Raw genomic sequence first — 22,254 nt, forward strand, 5'->3', positions numbered from 1 at the left:
GCTGGGCGGTCTCCGGGGGCGCGGTCCCAGCGGGCAGTGGCTCGGGTCTGGCGGCGCTGGGCCTTCCGGCTTCGACTGCAGGTCAGGGCCGCTGCCCCGTTAGCCATGGCGCTGCGCGTGGCCGTGTTCGACCTTGATGGGGTGCTGGCTCTGCCCTCGGCCGCGGGCGCCCTCAGCCGCGCGGAGGAAGCCCTGGCGCTGCCCAGGTAAGGGGACCCGCGCGGCCCCAGCCGGTCCGCGCCGTGGTGGGCAGGACCCCTGTCTCGGAGTTGCCTTTCTGAGCTTCATCCCTGGGTGAGGATGGCTTTTGGGCCTGAGCCCTGCGAGAGGTTGGAATAATAACTGGCCCTAAAATACCAGTGAGTGTAAGTGGACCCATTGTCTTTCTGAATGCTAAGTAATTAAGCCTTGCTAAAGACTCCGAAATTGCACCTTACATTGAAAGCTTCCAAAAGGAAGTGGAATTATCTGCTGCTTCATTCTCTCCCTTAGAAAGGATCTTAAAACTTTCGCTGAGATTTAGAAGAGGAGAAAGTTCTCTCCAAAGGTCAGTGTTACAGGTGTACTTGGTGAAGTAACAACCTACAGAGACAGCCTACAGCCTACCACCCGGGAAACAGGAAACTGATAGTGCGGTGTTCAGGATGAGATTGCGTAACATCGAAAAACCTCTGTGTTAAGATACAGACCAACCTGTCAAATCAAGAAACTGCAGCATGGTTCCAGCCATGGAAAGAAAAAAAGCTGCATAAAGCGTCTGGAAGAAACCTACTAAAGTACGCTTGGGATCGTTAATCCCAGGCAGATTTATGAATTTTTAATTTTCTATTAATCCCAGGTAGTATTGTGATTTTATTTTTCTACGTTTCTATACTTTCCAACATTTTTTAAAATTTTCAAACATATATTACTCCTACAGTCGGAAGGAGGGGGTGCATAAATATTCAAACAGTTAAAAAAAAAAGAATAAGATCACAGGGGGAAGGCAAGAAATAGCAAATCCTAAATTACAGGTGAAAGAGAAGAGCGGACCAGGAGCTGTGCATTCTGAGTTCTGCCACATCCAAGGGTTCTAGAATTTTTATGATACCAGGGCCAACAGGGCTTCTAACCTTTATACGGCAAAAATCACAAAAGGCTAGTACCTGCAAGCATGCCACGTCAAAAGGGAGCTAAAGTCTACAGTAAACCCCACTTCTGCAGATGTGGACACGGAGGTGTAAGGAGATTAACTTGCTCCAGGTCACAGAGTGAATGCTAGGCCGCTCTGGAGCTCATTGCTCTGCACACACACCCCGCCTCACCTGCCTTCCTCCCTTGTCAGTTTATTGTGACTTTGCCCCTCCCTCAGACGCCATTCTGCGAATGAGATCAATTTGTTGACGCTGAATGAATACATCATTGAGAAACATAAACAAGCTGGCTGAAAGGCCACAATCAGACTAATCACGCTCCAGGTAATTAGGATTTGACAGAGAACCAGATTCGGAAGTGGAAAGCCCCCTCTAAGCCACGCTTGCCCAGTTCAGGTCATTTCCTTCCAGATTCTAGAATTCTTACAAGACCAACGCCAACAGAAGGTGAGGAAGGAATAAGGAACTCGTTTTTAAAGAGTCCTTTCTAACAATAATGTTACCTCACTTCGTTTGACTCATAAACTTGATATTAAAAGAAGAAGACACCTTGGGGATGTAGCTCAGTGGCACAGTGCCTGCCTGGCAAGCATGAGGTCATGAGTTTGATTCCTGGTATGAAAAAATTAATTAATAAAAAGAGACACAAAAAGAGAGTAAGCTATGAGGTCTGTTCATACCCGTGACCTCACCGAAGTTAGGGTGATCGTGACTTATATACAAGGCACAGGTGTGCAGGTCTGGGCTCCTGGAAGCTTCGGGTCTCCAGAGTCATACCAGGAACTCATCTCGGGTCTGACACTTGGGTGACTTGCTCAATCTGTACCTTCCCCTGCATGTTTTTGCTAGGAGTAAATAAGATAACATGTAAGATGGATGGTCAGGAGTGTTTTTGATACTTTCTTTATTTACAAAAGTTTCACTCATATGTAAATTATGCTTTGGGCATATACCATTTATTTGACTTTGCAGTGAAATGCTGCCTTTGGAACTATGGTTGGAATTGTTTCCAGTTAACTTAAAACAGGCCACAGCAAAGCCAACTAAACTCAGGGAGTTAGAATACACGACCTTAACCTTATTAAGCCATCAAGCTTGTGAACCAACCATGAAAATATTAATGTAGAATGTGAACAGGAAGGATCTACTTTACATTGGCCACTTTCAACATGCTCACCGTCTGGTATGAAAACTCGGCTCTAGGGTGATTCGGTGGAGGGAGGGAGGAGGTCCGATCAGGAGAACCTGGAAAGATTTAAATGCTGGAAGGCTGATGGGAAGTTGATAGGGAGCAGCGTGAGGGGGCACATTGTAGTTGCAGGGGGAGGGGGCAGCATGCTCAAAGGCTTGGAGTGGAAGGCAGAGGATGTGCACAAGAACACTCATTGGTCCAGTCTAGCTGGAAAAGAGGTGGCGGAAAAACGTGCTCTATCATAGTGCAGCCTTAAAGCCATGCTGATGAGCATGTCCCTACTTCAGTAACCAATGAGAAGCCCTTGAGGGTTTTTGACAAAGGCTGGTGCGGAAGTAAAATCATTGAAGCTCTAAAGGATAGCAGCCAATCCGTGGGTTAATGGGTCCAGTAAATTGGCGAGCAGCAAGAAGCTGAGGCTCACAGTATCGTGAAGGGCCAGGGAGCTTGGAGGTGAGCAGTTCGGCATGGGAGAAAGCCTGCCGTGGCTGGAACTAAAGGGAGCCAGACTCGAGCTTGGGCTTGGAGGGTCCTGGGCTTGGGAGATGAAGGACCTAGGCTGCAGGGCCCCGCTGGGGTCAAGGGGAGCCTGGGAGCCTCCTTTTGAGGTTGTGAGGCTAGAACATAAGGGATCTTTTTGAGGGCATGGAGATGTTCTAAAACATTTCTTGTCTTTCTTTTCTCTTTTTTGCGGGGGGTCTTTTTCAGACAGAGTCTCACCACGCAGTTCAGGCTAGCCTTGAGCTCATGTTGTGGCCTAGGGTGGTCTCGAACTCCCAACGATCCTCCTGCCTCAGCCTCCCAAGTGCTGGGATTACAGGCATGTGCCACCATACCTGGTTTAAAACATTTCAAAGAGGTGGTAAAGTTTGCACAACTCTTCATTGACTACAGGAGACTGACTGATACACTGAAAATGTGAATTGGATGTGAACTTTTGTAAAGCTGTTTGGTCATATTGATGCAAAGATGTGGCAGGGAAGTTCAGCAAGGCCATACATATAGAGTGTACGTCTTTTTATATTTTGCCTAGATTTGATCCTTGGTGTCTGAGGAGGGCTAGCCTGATAAAGGTACTCACTACTATCAGAAACGAAACCCCCAGGCTGGAAGGATTTGTTTTCTTATTCAGGGATAGTATTATGGTTTGTGTCTGCGTGTTCCCCCAAATCCTCATGCATTCATGGGGTTGGCTTCTAGATTTTTGATTGATCCATAGTCCAATGTTGGGATTATGGGTGTGAGTGCTACACCTGCCCCTGGGGCGGGTAGTTCGCATACAATATAAGGGAGGGAAGGAGGCTGCTTGCTGCTGCTCCTCCAATTTGCTCTTGCTGCTTTTGCTGTTTTCCGCTGCCAGGAACAGTTGTCCTCTGCCATGTGCCACTCTGCCTTGGAGTCAGCTGAGTATGGACTGAAACCTCCACAAATTGTGAGCTAAATAAACCTTTCCTTCCTTAACCCTGGGCATCAGGTATTTTGTCTCAGCAACAAGAGAAAAGTAACCAAGACAGATGGTAAACAATTGCAACTGGCTGTCTAGTTGCAGTTAGTTATAAGAGCAAATGTGTATTCAGTTACTAGGGGTGCTGTAACCAGGAACAGACTGGTTGGCTGTATTCCGCAAACAGTTCTAGTGGTTAAAAGCCCAAGATCAAGGTGTCAGGACTGGTTTTTTCTAAGGCCTCTTGGTTGTAGATGGCCATCTTCCCCTTGGGTCCCCATAAGGTCTTCCTGTTTAGATTTCCTCCTCCTATAGGGACTCAGGCATAGAGGGTTAAGGCCCACCCTAGTGACTTCATTTAACTTCATGACCTCTTGAAAGACATTGTCTCCAGATACAGTACAGTGACATTATTAGATACTAAGGGTTAGAATTTCAATGTAGGATTTGTGGGGAGATTTATTTCAATTCCTAACACAGGAAACATCTAAAAATTTAAAAGATGAGATTAAGATAAAGTAGTGACTACATGTGCATAATGAAACCAGAGAAAAACCTTTGATTCCCTTTGAAGAATGTGACCTAGAAAATGGCCCCGTGCAGACAAAGATGTCAACTCAGGCTTTGTTGTATGTCCTGGTCCTCAGCAGCTCATCTTTCTGCCAGCGTCACCTGTGAATGTAAATCATGCCTGTCCCTGGCGTGCCGCTGTGATGGTCCCCAGAACATCTGTGATGTGGCTGTGTCTCATGTCTTTCAGAGACTTTCTGAATGATGCCTTCCTGAAGGAAGGCATGAATGGTTCCAGCGCCCGCCTCATGAGAGGAGAGATCACATTTTCCCAGGTGAGAGGATCCCACTGGGGGACATTCTCTGCTGCTTCCCGTCCCCTACCCTCAAGGGGCAGGGCCTTGTCTCCTTCACCTGTGTGCCCTTTGTGTCCCATAACTCACAAGTCCAACCAGAAGAGCAAGAGACATCTGAAGGGGCATTGAGGACTGGTTTGCAGTCTCTCTGGGCCAACAAGAGGGACATTTCCAAGCCCTTCATCAACCGGGCCAGAGATCCCTGCAGCCAGAAAACTATTTTAGGGCAGAGCCACTGGGACTGTTACCTCAGTAAGTGATTGTTCATTGTGGTTGTCACCTACACTGGATTAAGAGGTGACTAGCTGATTAGCAACATGTACTTCTGGGTGTGCCTGGGTGGGCATGGAGGTGCGGGCTACAGAATTGCAGCAGGACCTTGGGTCCATCCAGTCCCTGGTCCCTTCCTTTCCGGTGCTGTTCCCCTGCTCTGCTTTCTAGCTGCCAGGAATTAAGCAGCTTTGCTGTCCTACGCCCTCTACCATGGTGTTCCTGACTTGGGGCTGCTGATCATAGACTAAAACTTATGAAACTGTGAAGCAAATGCACCTCTCCTCCAGTAAGATGTAGTTGTCAAGTATATTGTCCCAGGAGTGAGATGCAACCGATAGATTTGGGAGTCAGCAGTCAGGGTCTGAATCGCAGGTCCCACTTACAGAGCTTGTGACCACTGCAAGTTACTTAATCTCCCAGAGTCTCAGTTTTGCGTCCTGTAAGATGGAGCGACAATGCTACTTATTTCACAGGGTACTGTGAAACATGGAAATGCCTAACACAGTGCCTGGTACACAGTAAGCACTCAATAAATAGTAGTTTTTCTTCTTCATGTAACTTCAGGTATTTTCAACAAAGTAAACAGAATCTAACACCATTTCAATTCTCTGTCAATGCTTCTCTAAGAAAATAAGATGTTGAGAATCTTCTTATAAGCACCCACCTTTAAAATACTATATTTTGAAAAATTTTAATGAATCCCATCACTCTGATAGAGAATTTGGGATCCACTCTGATAGAAAGCAAAATCTTACCTTATCTGCGTAGGTAAATGGGGCGTCAGTGCAGGGAGTATTACACGAACACAGTGGCAGTATTACTTGGAACAAACACTTCCGAAGTTTTCATCAATTAAAAATCTAGTAGTTGGTGTGAAAACCCCACGTCCCCCTCAGACTCCTTAGTGCTCTTTTAGTCGCTTCGGTTACTGAGTGGAGCTTCCGCGAAACTCACATGGGTCCAGAAAGATGTCTGAGAAACTGAGTTCTGCTGTGATGAAGACTCCTTGAGCTTGAAGTGTCCTGGAAAGTCACTTCCTAGAAGTGAATGTCACCTTTCGACTGTGCATTGGTGTATACCATGAAAACAAAAAAGCACACACAGTGTGCAGTTGGATGAATTTTCACAAACTGAATACACTCAGGTCATCAGCACCCAGATCAAGAAATGAAGCATTGCTAGCACCCTGACCCCTCCATTATGTGCCCCATGGACACCACCCATCCAAGATCACTGGCCACCTGGCTTCTAATGCAACACCGCTCTTGCCTATTTGGAATTTTATGAGAGTGGAGTTGCACAGATTGATAGAGTCTTCTGTGCCTGGCATCATGTGTTAGGCACTACACGTGTGAGATTCATAGAGCAATGACAAGCAGCAATAGGTAGTTTTATTCTCATTGCTGCAGGGTATTCCACTGTGTGATTATATCTCAGTCCACTTACCCTTTCTATTATTAGTGGGTATTTGGTGAGTGTTCACTGTAGTATTCTCACAGCATCTACCGCTATGATAATGTGGGTATAACCCACAAATCGTTCTGCTGTTAGTGAGTATGTTAGTTTGCTAGGGCTGTGTCTGCTGCTTTAACAAATATACCACAGACTGGGTAACTTGTACACAAATATTTACCTTTCTCAGCTGTGCAGGCTGAAAAATCCAAGATCCACACAGGGTTCATGTCTGGGCAGGATTCTTCCTAGTTTCCAACTAATCATCTTGTATCCTCCCATGGTGGGAAGCAAAGAGAAACGGCAAGCTTCCTTGTGCCCTTTTATAAGGGCACCAGTTCCACTCACAGGGGCTCCATGTTCCTGATTTAATCACCTCCCAAAGTCCCACCTCCAAATACCATCACCTGGTGAGTGAAGGTTTCAGCGTATGCATTTTCAGAGCGACACAAATATTTAATCCACAGCACCACAGACTGAGCAGCTTAAACAGGAGAAATTTCTTACAGTTCTGTAGGCTGAAAGTTCCACATCCCAGTGTTTGCAGGCTTGCTTTCTTTAGAGGTCTCTTTTCCTTGCAGGTGGCTGCCTTCTGGAGGCATCCACACTTGGCTTTCCCTTTATATGTGTACGCATGTGTATCAGTCAGTTTCACAGCACTAGAGTGAAACACCTGAAGCCTTAATTTATAAAGAGAAAAAATAACTCACAGATCTAGAGATTCCAGTCCAAGACTGGACAGCCCCATGAGTTGGAGCCTTGACCAGGGCATGCATCATGGCAGATACACAAGACAGAAAACCCCTTGCATCAGGGAACAGGAGACAGAAGAAAGAGCAGGCCATGAGGGTCCCACAGTCCCCTTAAGGGTATCCCCCAGTGAAGGAAGGACCCACTGCTAGGCTCTGCCTCCTAGCAGTTCCATCACCTCCCAGAGCACCACCCTGAGGACCAAGCCTTTAGCACACAGACTTCAGGGAACAGGACCCCTACACTAATCACAACAGTGTGTCTCTATCCTAGCCTCCTGTTCTTATGAGGACATCAGTTGTGTTGGATTAGAATCCAGCCCAGTGACATCATTGTAATACCAGGTGATGGTATTTGTCCAGCCCAGTGACATCATTGTAATTTCAAAGCAATTTAAGGCCTTGAATTACCTCTTTAGAGGCCTTTTCTCCACATACACTTATATCTTGAGGTACATTTGGTTGGCAAGTCAAACATGCAGGTTTTGAAGGGACGTAATTCAAGCCCATAACAATGGGCACTTCTGTCCTTTCCATTTGGGGCTTGCTAGTACCTGAATGTTCATGCCCTCCCAATTAGTATATTGAAATCCTCACCCTAAGGTGGTGGTCTTAGGATAAGAAGCTTTCAGGAAGAGTGGAGCCCTCATCAAGAGCCCTAGGAAAGAGACCCTAGCCAGCCAGCTGGCCCCTTCTGCCATGTGAGGAAAGCAAGAAGGCACCCACTGCAAAGCAGGACATGAACACCAAATCTGTTGGCAACCTGCTGGTGTTGGGTTTTTCAGACTTCAGATCTGTGGGGAAAACCTTTCTGTTGCTTATGAGATACTCATCCTGTTATTTTGTTTTAGCAGCCCAGACAGTGAGACAGGGATGGTAGGAACAGTGCCACGAAAACAGCGTTGATGTGTCCCGCGATCCACCCACACTGCTGGGAGTGGGTGTGTGGGTGGTTTCCAGTGTGGGACTGTTAAGAAAAGTGTAGCTAAGAACATTTTTGTCCATGTCTTTTGGGGAGCCCATGTTGACACTGCCCGTGGGTGTGTCCCCAGTGGCACTGCTTGGTCACAGGGAATGCACATGTGTGGATTTAGTAGACTGTCCCAGCTCTTCTAGTGGCAATGCCCACTGACGTGTCCCCTTGATTTGCCCCCACAGTGGGTGCCACTCATGGAAGAAAACTGCAGGAAACGCTCCGAAGCCTCTGGAATCCGCCTCCCTGAGGATTTCTCCATACACCAGATCTTTGACAAGGCGATCTCAGCAAGAAGCATCAACCGCCCCATGCTTCAGGCAGTGCTGGCTCTCAGGAAGAAGGGTAAGGCTTGCATGCTGGATGCTCCCAGGCCAACTGCAAGGGACAAGGCCAGAATATAGCTAAGTGTGTCTTGAAATCTTTGGTCTTCTGCGCCTTGATGGAAATCCACCCTTAAAACTGGGCCCCAAGGCAAGTTTTGTCTAATGCCAAAAGCCGCACCATTAGAATACTTGGAAAAATTACAGAATTTGATCTAGTAAGGCAGTTTACCCCAGTGACTGCCTGATGAGCATTTCTCTCTCCCTCCCCTGGTACTAGAAATGACCTAAACTTTTGTCAATGTTTTAAAAACAAGGCCTTTTAAGCAACCGTGATTCTGTTGCCCTCTGGGCATCAGAGTGACTGAGCAATGACCTGACTGGATTCTGTCACATGACCTAAGACATCCGATCACATTCATCCAGTGACATTTATTAGTGTCGGTGCCTGGCACTTCTCCACCTGCACATGTGAAGTTGCCCCACTGTCTCAGCAGACTTACGTGGTTGAGGCTATGGCATCTGTCTTAGTCCATTATGTGCTGCTCTAACTGAATACCTGAGACTAGGTCCCATGTAAATAACAGAGGCTCACTTTTTCCAGTTCTGGCTAGAAGTCCAATGTCAGGGGGCCCATGCCTGATAGGTCTTTTTGAGACAGGGTCTCCTTATGCAGTTCAGGCTGGCCTTGAGCTCACTTTGTAGCCCAGGCTGGCCTCAAACTTGCAACAATCCTCCTGCCTCAGCCTTCTGAGTGCTGGTATTACAAGCATGCACCACCACGCCTGGCCTGATAGGTCTTTCATGGTGCATAGGTCTTTCATGGTGCATCATACCAGGGCCAGAGGCAGAAAGGCAAGAGCGTGTGCACCTTCGACAGACTAAAACAGCTCAGTGGCAGCCTCAGGCCATTTTATACCAGCATTAACCCATTCATAAGGGCAGAGCCCTTGGGGTCTACTCAGCTCCCAGCACAATCACACTGGGGACTAAATTTCCCACACATGCCTTTGGGGGACCCATTCCAGCCGTAGCACGACCTCATGTCCGTAGTCATCCTCCCTCTTCCTGTTCTGTGGGAAGGGCCTCACCATTAGCTCGTCTGTGTCTCACTTCTAACAACACCCGGTTGTCACCGACTGGTGGGGCAGGTGGAGCCAGGGGATAGAGCTGCCTCTCTTGATGCCTGTCTGGTTTTGGAATGGGAATGTAGTTCCTGGTGGCCAAAGCAGGAGACAACCAGGCAGGATTTGCAGCAGGACAGACTACAAGGAACGCTGGACATTTACCATGGGGCTCTGGCAGCTTGTTCCTTGTCTGAGCTTTGGTTTGCTCATCCATAAATATGGCAATCAGATCTGCCCTGCCTGCCCAAGAAGTGCGGAGGACCTGACGAGCTGAGGAATGTCAAACCACTTTGATCCAGTGAGCTGATGAGGATGAGAATGCTGGTAGACAGGGGATTAGGATGCCCTCCCTTTCTGAGAGCCTGTGTCTTACCAGTTCACCCTGGACTCTGTGCCAGGAGGTGCTTCTGGGTGAAGACCATTCTTCCCAGCTTGTCTATTGAAAGCTGGGTATGGGGAAGTGGACATAAGTGAGCAGGACCTTACTCGGCCCCATTATTGGTGCCCCTTGTGGGGCATCTGGGGCATCTTAAGGCCAAGTGCTGTAGCTGGTTTGTTCACTGGTAATGTTTTGCATAGGCTTTAAAACCTGCATGCTCACCAACAACTGGCTGGATGACAGAGCTAAGAGAGGTGACCTGGCCCAGATGATGTGTGAGCTGAGCCCGCACTTCGACCTCCTGGTAGAGTCCTGCCAGGTCGGCATGGTCAAGCCTGAGCCTCAGATCTACAAGCTTGTCCTGGACACCCTGAAGGCCAGTCCCAGTGAGGTACGTAGATGCTTCCTCTGAGGGCACAGGACTGCCCCCAGATATACCGCAACCAGACAAACACTGAGGAGTTTATGTTTGGGGTCTGGCAAGATAGTTCTCAGTGTATTTTTCTCAGGCTAGGACTTCTAAAGGATTTTTACCCATTTTTCAGTCTAGAAAGTTCTACCAGAGGTGAGCATCTGGGCTCTGTGTGTGTGTCTTTTATAGGAGTTTGGTCAAAGTAAGTATCACCAAAAGCTGTTAGACTAGCTTCCTCAGTTTACTAACAAAGAGACAGAGATCCAGGAGACTTTGCTGAGGCCACAAGGCTAGTTAGGGTCACGCCACCAGTGGGCGAGCAGGGCTGGGCTCCCATAAGCTCTAATGTTAAAATGGTGATTAGACCACAATTTTATTATTTTCTTCACATTCTGCCTTTCTCTTGCTGGCCTCTTTGCAAGAGCCATCAAAACGAGCCCTGAGCCCTGTCCCTGGTCCCTTGCCTGTCCAGTCCCAGGACCATTGCTTTTCTCCTTGTGGATGTGGCTTCAGCTCTTCTGGGGCTCTGGGTTTAAGGATGTGCACGCATACGCCAGTCTTCCCCTTCATGGCTTTGGGTGGATGAGTTGTTTAGAATTCAGCCCCTGTCCTAGATTATAAATAAACACATTCATGCTTTCTTCTACAACTTGTAAGGTCTTTTTTTTGTTTTCTTTCTTTTAAATTTAAATCTTTGATCCATTCAGAATTTATTTTGGGATAAAATGGGAAGCAAGGTTCTACTTTTTTCCCCCAGTTAACCAACCATTCGTACCAAAGCCTTTCAGTAACCTTCCTCCCTGGCTCTTTTATTAGAAACAAAATTCTCTTTTGAATTTGAGTCTATTTGTAGACTCCCTTCTACTTCACAGGTATTTCTATTTCTTTCCTAGTACCAGATGTTTCTACTTTTTTGTAGGTTCATAATTTGTTTATTACCTGCCATCATTAGAGTTTTTCACAGGCATCTGTGAACCTTTGAACCTTTGTAGCTGTCAATTTGCCCAGGTGAATTTTAAGATCCTTTGCACAAGCTTATATCCTTCCCAGTCTTCTTGCAGTTGCAAAACTGGCTGCAAGAGGTAGGTCTGTATGTGCGCTTATGTAATTAAATGTTTTTAATTCTAGGAGTAAGTGAAAACACATAGTAGAAGGATTTTTCATTTCCATATCATAAAATATCCCCTCTGCATTTCATGTATTTCTTCCTGATGATTTCTTCCCTCCTATTACACGAGTTTGTTCTGGATGACGTCCACACTGTTTCCCATTCAGGTTGTTTTGCTAGATGACTTCGGATCTAATCTGAAGCCGGCTCGGGACTTGGGAATGGTCACCATCCTCGCCCGAGACACAGCGGCGGCCCTGAAGGAGCTGGAGAAAGTAACAAGGGTGCAGGTAATGTCGTGTCCGGGTGCAGTCGGGCTTCTGTGCTCTTCTGTGTTAATGGGGAGAAAGCGCTGAGCAGGAGGCCGGAGGTCCTGGTGCTCCTGGCTCAGTACATCATCCCAGGAGCCTGTGTAAGGGAGACCCACACACAGGTGCAGGGAGCTCACTGCCCTAAAGATCATCCTGCCCCTTCCTCTGCTGTCATGGAGTGGGAAACACTTGCAGCAAGCATTTGCACTAGTCTGTGTCAGAAGAACCAGACAAAAACAAGGCAGGTTCTGTCCAAGCTGCCCCCACCTTGATCTTTAAAGTAAGTAGTTCCTCTTTTTCGTTCTCCTCCTCCTCCTCTTCCTTTTCCTCCTCCTCTCTTCTTCCTAGTCTTCCTCCTCCTTCTCTTTCTCCTCTTCTCCTTATCTTTCTTACTATTATTTCCCTTCTCCTGTTTCTTCTTTTTGTTCCAAGACAGAGTCTGTGTTGTCCAGGCTGGCCCTGACCTCCTGGACTCAAGGGATCCCCCTGCCTCAGCCTCCTGAGTAGCCAGGACTAAAGACATATTCCACTGCATGAGAATTCTTCCTGTGAAGAGTGAGTTCCTTAGCTGGTTCGCAGGTCATGCCACCCATATAGCCCTACCTGGCTCACATTGGCCACCTGGCAGTCAGAGGGCAGCTCTTAAGTAGCAACAGGGCCTCACCCAGGAGGACAGGACAGCCTTAATAGTGTCCCCGGGCTGCTGGAGGAGCAACCAGCACCTCAGGTCTGGGGCCCCTGTGTTCTGGTTTGCCCTGAGGTCTGTGGTCACACAGAGCCCATGGAGAAGACCTTCTCCAGCTCTGCATTAGTGTGGGCCTTGGCTCCAGCAGTGTGAGGGGAGAGGAGGCCAGAACCAGGGGCTGTGTTCTCGGAAATTCCTGTGCTGAAGCCCTGGCCCCCAGTACCCTCAGAATGTGCCTGTATTTGGAGATGAGGTCCTTGAAAGAGGAGATTAAGGTAGAATGAAGTCAGAGAGGGTGGGCTCCAGTCCAGTCGGCTGGAGTCCATATAAAAAGAGGAGGTAGTGTCCAGGCAGTTGTAGAGGACAGACCATATGAAAACGTGGGGAAAAGGTGACCAAGGAGAGAGAGGCCCAGGAGAAACCAGCCCTTCCCAGGCCTCCAGAACTGTGAGGAAAAAAGTGTTGAAGCCACCCAGTCTGTGGCACTTTATAACGACTCCTGAGCAGAAAAACACAAAGGCCCCTGGGAGTTACATTTTGGCCCACGTGAAGGAGACCACTTTCCACAGAGACACAGGGTGACAGAGCAGCTGCCTTGTGAGCTGCTGACCATCTGAGGAACTGCTGTGGAGAGAGTGCTATTTAAGTTGGAAGCTGCACTGTTCCTTTCTTGCTTATATGAAGCTCAGTTCGCAGGGGCCAGAGCTTGCTCCCCGCCGTCAGTCAGGGACTGACCGACGCAGGTTCCACCGTCTTCCACCTGGAGCTTCCAAGGTCACACCACACACCCGGCTGGAAGATGGGGGACAAGAGAATGTAGAGAATCGTGAGGGAGTTTTCAGGCTGGGAGGCTGTCTGCATTTCAGTGGCCAGAACCCAGTCACAAGAAGGGAGGCAGGAAATGAGAGTCCAGCTTTCCCTGGAAGGGAGGGCGTCAGTTACCAGCAGCACTCCGGAAGGGATGGCAAGGGTGACCTCTGGGGTCTCTCGAAGGAGTCCTACACTCACACTGGGAACGGCTCCTGGGAGGAAGTGCTCTGCCTCTCTATCTCTCTTTTGTACTTCCAGCTTCTCCAAACTCCGGCCCCTCTGCCAGTCTCCTGCAGCCCCAGTGACATGAGCCATGGCTATGTGACCATAAAGGTGAGTTACCGAGGATAACCCGCAGAGGTGTTTGTGGACACCCACCATTTTCAAGGAAATAGAATTTCCCCTAAGTCTCATTCCTCAGAAGTTGATACTAGCCACGGTCCCTGCCCTAGATGCCGTAAAGCGGTATGACTGGTTAGTCCAACCCCTGGAACAGCAGGCCGTGGGGCCTTGGGAAGCCCAGGGCCCAGGGGTCTGTGCACATCTGGCCTGTGCTCTGGATAATAGAAAATTTTTCATACAGCAAGTGTTTATGGAGGACTCTCTTTGTACCAAGCGTGGGCTGGGTAGTGAGGGGCAGTTGTGGACAGGGAACCCACAGGGAGATTAATGGAAAAGGCCATTACAATGCCAGGCAGCCAGGGCCATGTTAAGGCCAAGGCCACGAGCACAGGGCCCCCGAATCCTGACCCAGCCAGCAGATCTATGCCAGACACAGACTCAGGGCTTGGGGCTGTCTTCATGGATTCACTTTGGGATCTTTCTCCCTTTGCCTTTGGCCCCACTTAAGCGGATGGGAAGAGATCTTGGGCTGTGTGGGTCAGGTCAGGAGCAGAGCGCAGCCCCACAGCAAGCCCTGACTGTGTCTGAGTCACTGCGAGTGCCCTGGCAGGACCGAGTGTAGCAAAGCCTGAAAAAAATTCGTATTTCAGAAACAAACAGCTTTCGACAGCACAGCAGTGGAATTCTGCACAGTACCGAGAATATTATGGTCTGTACACAATCAGGCCCTGGCAAAACAGCAAGTGAGACCCCATCAATAAGGAGGCGCTTTAGAGAGGGAAGCCACCTTGTGAGTTTCTGTTGATACCCAGCCCCACTCTCTCATGTCACGGTGAAAGCCACTGTTCCAGTGGCACAGACTGGCCAGTGTCCCTGCCCAGCCAGCTTCATCTGCGTTGAGGTCTTTCACTGAGAAAGCTGGGTCACATGAGGTCTGGTGACCCAGTGACGTGGCCCTGGCGAGGTCTGTAAAAGGGATGTCGGCTCCATGTGGCCAATGGAGACATGGCGGTCACTGCCTCTCCCCTCTTTCCTGGCAGCCTGGGGTCCGTCTGCACTTCGTGGAGCTGGGCTCTGGCCCTGTTGTGTGCCTCTGCCATGGGTTTCCTGAGAGTTGGTTCTCTTGGAGGTACCAGGTAAGGGAAACCCAGGGAGGTCAGGCCCCCCCAGTTGGGGCCGGGAGGGGAAGAAGACAGATTCGCCACCTGCTGGGAAAGCATTGCAGTGAGTATAGAAATCCGCAAGGGCTTTGCCACTGTTTACGGCGACCAGGGCAGGCGGGCTCCTTCCAGCACCATGGCGAAGAGGCCAGGTAGTGCTGTGCAGTACGTGGGGAGGGGACGGAGAGAAGCGAGCATGCAGTGTCAGCTTGCTCTGTGAGACCACGCTGCAGTGTGCCTGAACTGTTTGCTTTCCAGATCCCTGCTCTGGCCCAGGCGGGCTACCGGGTCCTAGCGATGGACATGAAAGGCTATGGCGACTCGTCCTCCCCTCCCGGTGGGTTGGTGTCCTGCCACGTCCTGTGTGGCTGTGTGTCTGCCTGTCCCCGCTCTCCACCCCACTGAGTGGTCCTGTCCCAGGGAAGGGGGTCTGACTCGCCCTGTCCTTTCCTGCAGTGTCTGGTGTCTCTGCACTTTGGGCCCCAGATGTCCCCAAAAGACACTCAAATCCCATCCCCAAGGGAGCCTCCTCCCGGTCCTCGGTGCTGTGGGATGTAGGAAGCACCATACTTCTCCAGAAATTTTCTCGCCTTGCAAACCTGAATGCTGAATTCATTAAATATCAACTCAGTGCTTCCTCTCCCGGCATCTGCAGCCTGCATTCTACTTTCTCTCTGTGGGTTTGAATCTTCCAAGTGCCTCAGAGAGGTGGAATCATGCAGCAGCTGTGCTTTGCGCCTGGCTTATGTCACTTAGCCTTCTGTGCTCCAGGGTCACCCGTGACGCAGGATATTGCTGGGCTTTCTTCTTGGTGAAGCTGAACGCTATTTCATTGCTAGTATCTAGCACATCCTGCCTCTCCATTCATCCACCAAAGAACGCTCAGGCTGCTTCCTCCTTTGGGCTACTTTGCGTAGTGCCGCTGTGAACATAGGTGTGCAGATACCTATTTGATTGCTGCTTTTTGACTTCTGGGATATGTGTCCAGGAGTAGAATGGCTGGGTTCTGCAGTAATTTGGAGGACAGATCTTTAATGCAGTGTCTGTGGATCACAGTGGGAATCTATCCAAGGAAGGGCATTAGACAGCCTCAACCCCTGAGGCCACATGGAGGCTAATGGCCATTTTCCTGGTGGCTTGAGTCCTTTTAGAGGTGTTGTCAGCCCAGCGCTTAAGATCCTCAGCATGGAGGTAGGAATGTAAAGCATCGAGGCATGAGCACGTTTCCTAGTGCCCTGAGGGTCAGGGATGCAGTTGGTGGCCCGGTTTAGTAAGCCACACCCACTGCTAGAGCTGCTGCCCTGTGATCACACCCAACACATCTGGCTGTGATGTCTGCAGCCAGCTGACCTGGCCTGGGGCCCACTTGGCCCCCTGGCATGTCATGTGAGGGGCGTCATTCGCTTAAGGTTGATGGTGTTGGCTCAGCTTACCCAGCCTCTTGAATAATGCAGGATTTTAGACGAATGGACAGCCTCCAGCCCAACCATCTGGAAAGTCAGCTAAGGGCTTCCATTTTGTAATTTATCTATTAAAGTGTTTTATTTTTATTCACATATAGTTCAGTCTTCTGTGAATCTCACAGGCATAGCTTAGTAATAGCATTTAGCATGGACACCAGCACATTATAAAAAAGCAGCAATACACTATTAATATGTTGGCATCCTTTGAACTGAAACTGTCCTGGAGAAACTGAGACATGTGGTCTTACCCTAACTCATTCATATTCATATTTATTTCTCTCTCTCCCTTCCTCCCTTTTCCCCCTCTCTCGCCCTGACTGTCTTTCTTCATCTCTCCCTCCTTTCCTGCCTTTCTCCCTCTGTTTTGGAAAATTATAATTTGAATGTTACTTATTGCTGAAAGATTATACATAAGAAGAGTTCTAAAACCAAGTATCATAATTTGGAATACACAACACATACATCTCAAATAATTTGTGTATACATGTCATATCATTTGACAATACAATTTAGGTTTAAAATACCTTTCTCTCAAAATTTGGAAGCCCTTGTCCTACCATTTGTGAGCTTCTGCTGTTGCTGTGAAGAAATCTCTGGACCTTTGAACCTTTGAACCTCTGGATCTATAAACCTTTCTATCTGACTGTTCTTTTTTTCCTCCCTTAGTTTTGACACTTTTAAGATATTTTCTTTATCTGTTGTGTTCTGAAATTGTATGATATTGTGTTCTAATGTACATCTTTTTCCACTCACTTGGTGAATATAAATATCCCTCAGTTCTTAGAACATTTATTGAATTAATTCTTTGAACTATTTCTTCTTGTTTTTCTCTGTTTTTCATTCTTTCCTTTTCTTTTTGCTTTCTAGAATTGCTGTTATTGTTAAAGTGTTCATACTCCCCAAAGCAATGCACATATGCAATTTAAACCTTATCAAAATTCTAATGGCATTTTTCACATAAGTAGACAAAAAAAATCTGCAGTTCATAGGGCACCATGGGCTGGGGATTATAGCTCAATGGCACAAGTACCCGCCTGGCAAGTGCAAGGTCCCAAGTTCAATTCCCGGTACCAAAAAAAAAAAAAAAAAAAAAAAATTAAACATAGGGCACCATGGGAGAACACAAAACCAAATTAACCTTGAGAAAGAAGAACAAAACTGGAGGCATCTGAAATCTATACTTCCTGATTTCACATTACACAACAAATCTGCAGTAATTAAACAGTCTGATAGAAATGTTAGAATAGACAGATAGACCAGTGGAACAGAATAGAGAGATCAGAAGTAGATCCACACACATACTATCACCCGGTCACTGACAGGGGTACCAAGAACACAGGCTAGGGAAAGAACAGTCTCTTCAATAAACCCTAGTAGAAAATCCACAAAAGAATGAAATTGGACCCCTATCTTGCATCATATACAAAAGTCAATTAAAATTGGACTGAAGACTTGAACACAATCAATTAATAAGTTATGTGTTCATTCTTGCAAAGGGATTTTTTTTTTACTTTGTTGTATATTTTAAGTTATGGGAATAAAATATATTGTTTATTTTTAATTGCAGAAATAGAAGAATATGCCATGGAAGTGCTCTGTAAGGTAAGAAAGATCTTAGGTAACTCCCATATCTTTTCTTTTGTTTTTTGTCTTTTTGAGACAGGGTCTCGCTATGCAGTTCAGGCTAGCCTTGAGCTCACTTTGTAGCCCAGGCTGGTTTCAAACTCACAATAATCCTCCTGCCTCAGCCTCCCAAGTGCTGGCATTACAGGCATGTGCCACCACACCTGGTCATAATATCTTTTCTGTCCTGGGTTTTCATTGCTATAAGCCAAAAGTGTGGGCCTCCCTTTAAATTCTAAGAGAGCATGTTGCACAGCATTCGGGAATGAATTCTCATGGCAAGTTGAGATGATAGTTATAAATGACAGTCAACATGTATCGGGTTGGAAGTGTACCGGGTCATGTGTTGTTGATGGAGCCATTGCGGAGGGGAGGAATGGAAGGGTAAGTGCCCCTTACCTGCAGGAAGAGGCGACTATGATGTGCCCAGGTGTAATCCATTCTTGCCTGGCTGCAGAGCTCCCTTAAGAGTTTTCCAGCACATAGTTCTATGGACAGAGTCATAATAATATCTGTAGATCCAGCGCTTGTTTTTGGAAAACATTTCTTTAGCACCAGGGATCTTCCAATAAAGCTGAAAATGAAATAAATAAAATAAAATGCTAAAGTAGAATGAAATGAAATAAATAAAATATTTTTAAAAGTAGAGGCGGTTTCTTAAAAGTGAAATTTGGGACCAAGAAGCAGTATGAGATTCTGACTGCCCTGGAACTATCAGCATTGATTCCACTTTGGCCTGTAAGCAGCTGGAAGTTGTGGAAACACAGAATACCACACGTAGAGTTTCTTCTGCAGCTGGAAGGAAGAAGGCGCTGCAGAGATGAGGGCCTGGGAAACTGCAACAAGTTCTTGTCAGGTTTGACAGCCAGATTGAGTGCCTAAAGGCAGAAGAATGAAATACAAAATAGAAAGAAAGTGGATGATGGCTTTGAAGAAAACTATCTGGGGAGGAGGGGTTTTGGACAAGAACATCAGTAGTGTCCCTAGAAGGAGACAGTAAAGATGCCCCTGTATCGAGTTCATGTCTCACACCCCTCGGTTGCTTCTTTTGTGTAAAGGGAGCTCAGTTTGCTCTGACCACTGTTGCTGGATCACAGTTCTGCCGTCTTCCTCTTGCAACGCAGCGCCTGAGGACTCACCCACAGCGCAGAGGCAGTGGGTCTTGGTCCCCGTGGAGAACCTTGTGTGTGCGGCCAGCTTTGCCAGGCACCTTAAGAATTTCTGGGGAGTCCTTAGCTAAATTCTTCATTTGTGGCTGCCGCAGTCCACCAGGGCCATTGTAACAAAATGCCACAGGCTGAGTTCCTGAAACAACAGAAATATATTTCTTCAGAGTTCAGGAAACTGGAAATTTAAGACTACAGTATCAGCAGGGTTAGTTTTCCTGGCTTGTAGGTGGCCGTGTTCTCTCTGTGTCCCCCTGTGGTCCATACCTTTCCTCAGGTGTGTCTGTGTCCTAATCTCCACTCTTATAAGAACACCAGTCACGCTGGCTTAGCACTCACCCTAGAAGCTTAAAAACTTCATTTTTAAAGACTGTATCTCCAAACCCAGTTGCAATCTGAGGTACCGGGGCTCAAAGCTTCAATAAAGGGAGTTAGGAAGCTCATCATCAGCTCCAAACGAAATGAATACCATAGTTCTGATCTGGAAGTGGCAGAGGTTGCTGGACATAATTTCTGATTCTGTTTCTGTGTTTTCTTTCTTAGGAGATGGTGACCTTCCTGGATAAGTTGGTAAGTCATTATGTGGACTTATTCTTTGGAGAATTCTGTTTGGGGCTGGGAAATTAAAGGGAAAGCGGAAGACTTTGAGGCATCAGCTGTTAGACAGGTAGAGCAAGGCAGGGGAAGGCACAGTTTTGGACAGCAGGGAGGAGGAGAGGTTCAAAGTAAAAGGTGCAAAACAGTGCGGAAGGGGGCTGGGGATTTAGCTCAGCGGCAAAAGCGCCTGCCTGGCAAGCGCAAGGTCATGAGTTCGGTTCCCGGTACCGGAGAAAAACCAAAAAAAAAAAAAAAACAGTGTGGAAGGATCACATGGAGTCAGCTTGTTTGTCCAGGAAGGAGGGCAACACCTTTGCTGGCTTCGAGTCAGGGAGGAGAGCCTTCAGTATGAGGGGGAAAAGGTGGAGAATGGCCTATTGGCTAATGTCACACCTTCATCTTCCCTGATACATCTGAACTCGAGTGCCTTCCTTTGACATCACTGACAGTGTCGGACTCAGTGATAATGAATGAAAACCGATCATCATGGTTTCTGGCAGAGCACACACTGTGTTCCTGAGACTCCACTCTGTCCTGCCCTCTCCCTCCCCAGATTCAGCCTGGGGCATGACGAACACATGGGGAAGGCAGTGCCGGGCCATAGATGTGGGGAGATAAAGCATAGACAAGCCAACATGGCAGGGTTTAGCTCATTGAGGAGAAGACTCTGGGATAGCCACTTCCACAGCAGGGCCCTATGGGAACATGAGAAGAGGAGGAGGTGGAAGCCTACCCTCCACATCCTCCCAGTCCTGTGAAATTGGGTTAGGAATGTGTGTGATGGGGACATCTCAGTGGCAAGGCCCCACATGGCTGCCCAGTCCTGACTCTGTGGCCATCTTGCTGCAAGACTTTGAGGTGGCTGAGATTGTCTCAGACTGGAGAAAGAGGACTGTGGCTGCAGGTCAGCAAGGTCAGTTGTCCTTTTCTGGCTCAGTCATTGCTCGGAGGCATGGGAAGGGGCCTGGGCCAACCACAGGTGAGGAGGTTATCTGTCCCTGGGGGTGGAGGTGATAGTGGTGTGAGCTCACAGTGTCCAGATAGAGAAGATCCTGAGGGTGGAACCTTGAAACACTCCCAGGTGAGAGGCAGAGGAGGGAGCACAGCGAGGGACATCGGGGCCTAGGAAGCCCAGATCCACAGAAGCCATGGGAAGGATATGTCAGAGGAACTGTCTGATCCTACATTATGGTCAGAAGCGTGAGAACCAGGAAAAACCACACAATGCCTGGTGATTCCAGTAGTAGCTTTTAGAGGGAATTGCCCTGGACTTGGGGTAGCAGGGAGTAGTCAAACTATAGGAACTCAAGAAGTTATTTAGGGAGGTGACTGGTGTAGACATTGTGAGAAATTTGACAGTACAGAGGAGTGGAGCAGGAGCTTGATGTGGTGGCACAGGTCCATAATCCCAGCACTCTGGGAGGCTGAGGCAGAAAGACTGCAGGTATGAGCCCACCCCGGGAAACTTAGTGACTTAACAAGACCTTATCTCAAAATAAAAAAAGGTTGGGGATGTAACTCAGTGCACAGTCCCTGGGTTCAACCCCCCGTACTCCATGACCACAGCAGCCTGGCTTTCCATTTATAGACTGGGTATGGAAGGCCATGGGCAGGTTCCAGGTCATGGTTGGTGTGCCTAGCAGAGTTCTGGGTCAGGGAAGATGAGCAGTAGAGGGCATGCATTGTCAGCAGGAGCAGCAGCAGCAACAGAAAGGAAGGAAGAGGAAATGTATGATTTGAACTTCTGGATAAAGAAGGGAGGCGAACTCCCCTAGAGAGTGAGAGTAGAGTCACAATGACTCAGTGGAAGAGGACCGTGGCACAGGGAAAGAGCAGGCATACTTCTTTTCAGAGATAAAGGAGAATAGGGGGGAATAGAATTTGATCTGAGTTAAGGTAGAGTGAGTGAAGGAACTCAGGACCAGTGGCCTCAGCCCTCTAAGAAAATTATAAAGGCCAGTGGTTCTTGAGGTGTGTGGGAGCCTGTGTGGGAATGAATGCTTCAGGAGGGTGGATGTCTTGGAGAAATTAGGGTGGCAGAGGGGCCCTGGGCTTGGCAGAAGAGGCCTTGCCTCCTGGTGCCCCATACCGGAAATTCGCCTATGTCATATCCGGTGCCCCGCTTGCTCCTTCTACAGGGCATCCCTCAGGCGGTGTTTATTGGCCACGACTGGGCAGGCGTTCTGGTGTGGAACATGGCCCTCTTCTACCCCGAGCGAGTGAGGTGAGTGGGCCACAGGCAACAGGCATTTGCCAAGACTGAATTTAAACTCACTGGAGGGTTGCTTCTCAGGGCTTGCTCCTCAGAAAATTTCCTCAAATCAAGGTGGTCATCTGAGAGGTTAACTCCTCTGCTCTTTGGTGCCCATTGGCACATCCACAATGAGGCCTAATGAGCGTGTGAATCAGGAAGCAACCTCTGTCCCAGTTACTAACAGTGGGACACATAACCCAGGGCCTGAGTGGCCAGTGGGAATGTAGGAATCATGGCTGAGGGGAGGGGACTAGGGAGGTGGTTAAGGGGTGTTGGAAGCACAGAGTGAAGTCCCAGAAGGGAGTCCAGCCTTAGCCTAGGAGTCCTTAGCCTAGGAGTGTGGCCTTCAATTCTGCCCTGAAGTGGCTACAGACAGATCACTTCACCTCTCAGGTCTTCATTTCCTCAGCGA

The 22,254-nt window shown here is 48.1% G+C and overlaps 1 protein-coding gene across 1 annotated transcript in view; it reads left to right on the forward strand.

Moving 5' to 3' along the window:
• Ephx2 (epoxide hydrolase 2, cytoplasmic) overlaps nucleotides 1–22,254 on the forward strand; it is a 39,238-nt gene continuing 16,984 nt past the window's right edge. The window contains exons 1-11 of the mRNA XM_005373744.2: nucleotides 1–206; nucleotides 4,530–4,614; nucleotides 8,268–8,427; nucleotides 10,112–10,302; nucleotides 11,599–11,721; nucleotides 13,496–13,570; nucleotides 14,620–14,715; nucleotides 14,998–15,076; nucleotides 17,770–17,804; nucleotides 19,535–19,561; nucleotides 21,727–21,812. Coding sequence (XP_005373801.1) covers nucleotides 106–206; nucleotides 4,530–4,614; nucleotides 8,268–8,427; nucleotides 10,112–10,302; nucleotides 11,599–11,721; nucleotides 13,496–13,570; nucleotides 14,620–14,715; nucleotides 14,998–15,076; nucleotides 17,770–17,804; nucleotides 19,535–19,561; nucleotides 21,727–21,812 — 1,058 coding nt within the window. The 5' untranslated portion in view covers nucleotides 1–105. The remainder of the gene's footprint in view (nucleotides 207–4,529; nucleotides 4,615–8,267; nucleotides 8,428–10,111; nucleotides 10,303–11,598; nucleotides 11,722–13,495; nucleotides 13,571–14,619; nucleotides 14,716–14,997; nucleotides 15,077–17,769; nucleotides 17,805–19,534; nucleotides 19,562–21,726; nucleotides 21,813–22,254) is intronic.

Source organism: Chinchilla lanigera, unplaced genomic scaffold (assembly GCF_000276665.1).
Source record: "Chinchilla lanigera isolate Chin_1 unplaced genomic scaffold, ChiLan1.0 scaffold00002, whole genome shotgun sequence".
Lineage (NCBI taxonomy): Eukaryota > Metazoa > Chordata > Mammalia > Rodentia > Chinchillidae > Chinchilla > Chinchilla lanigera.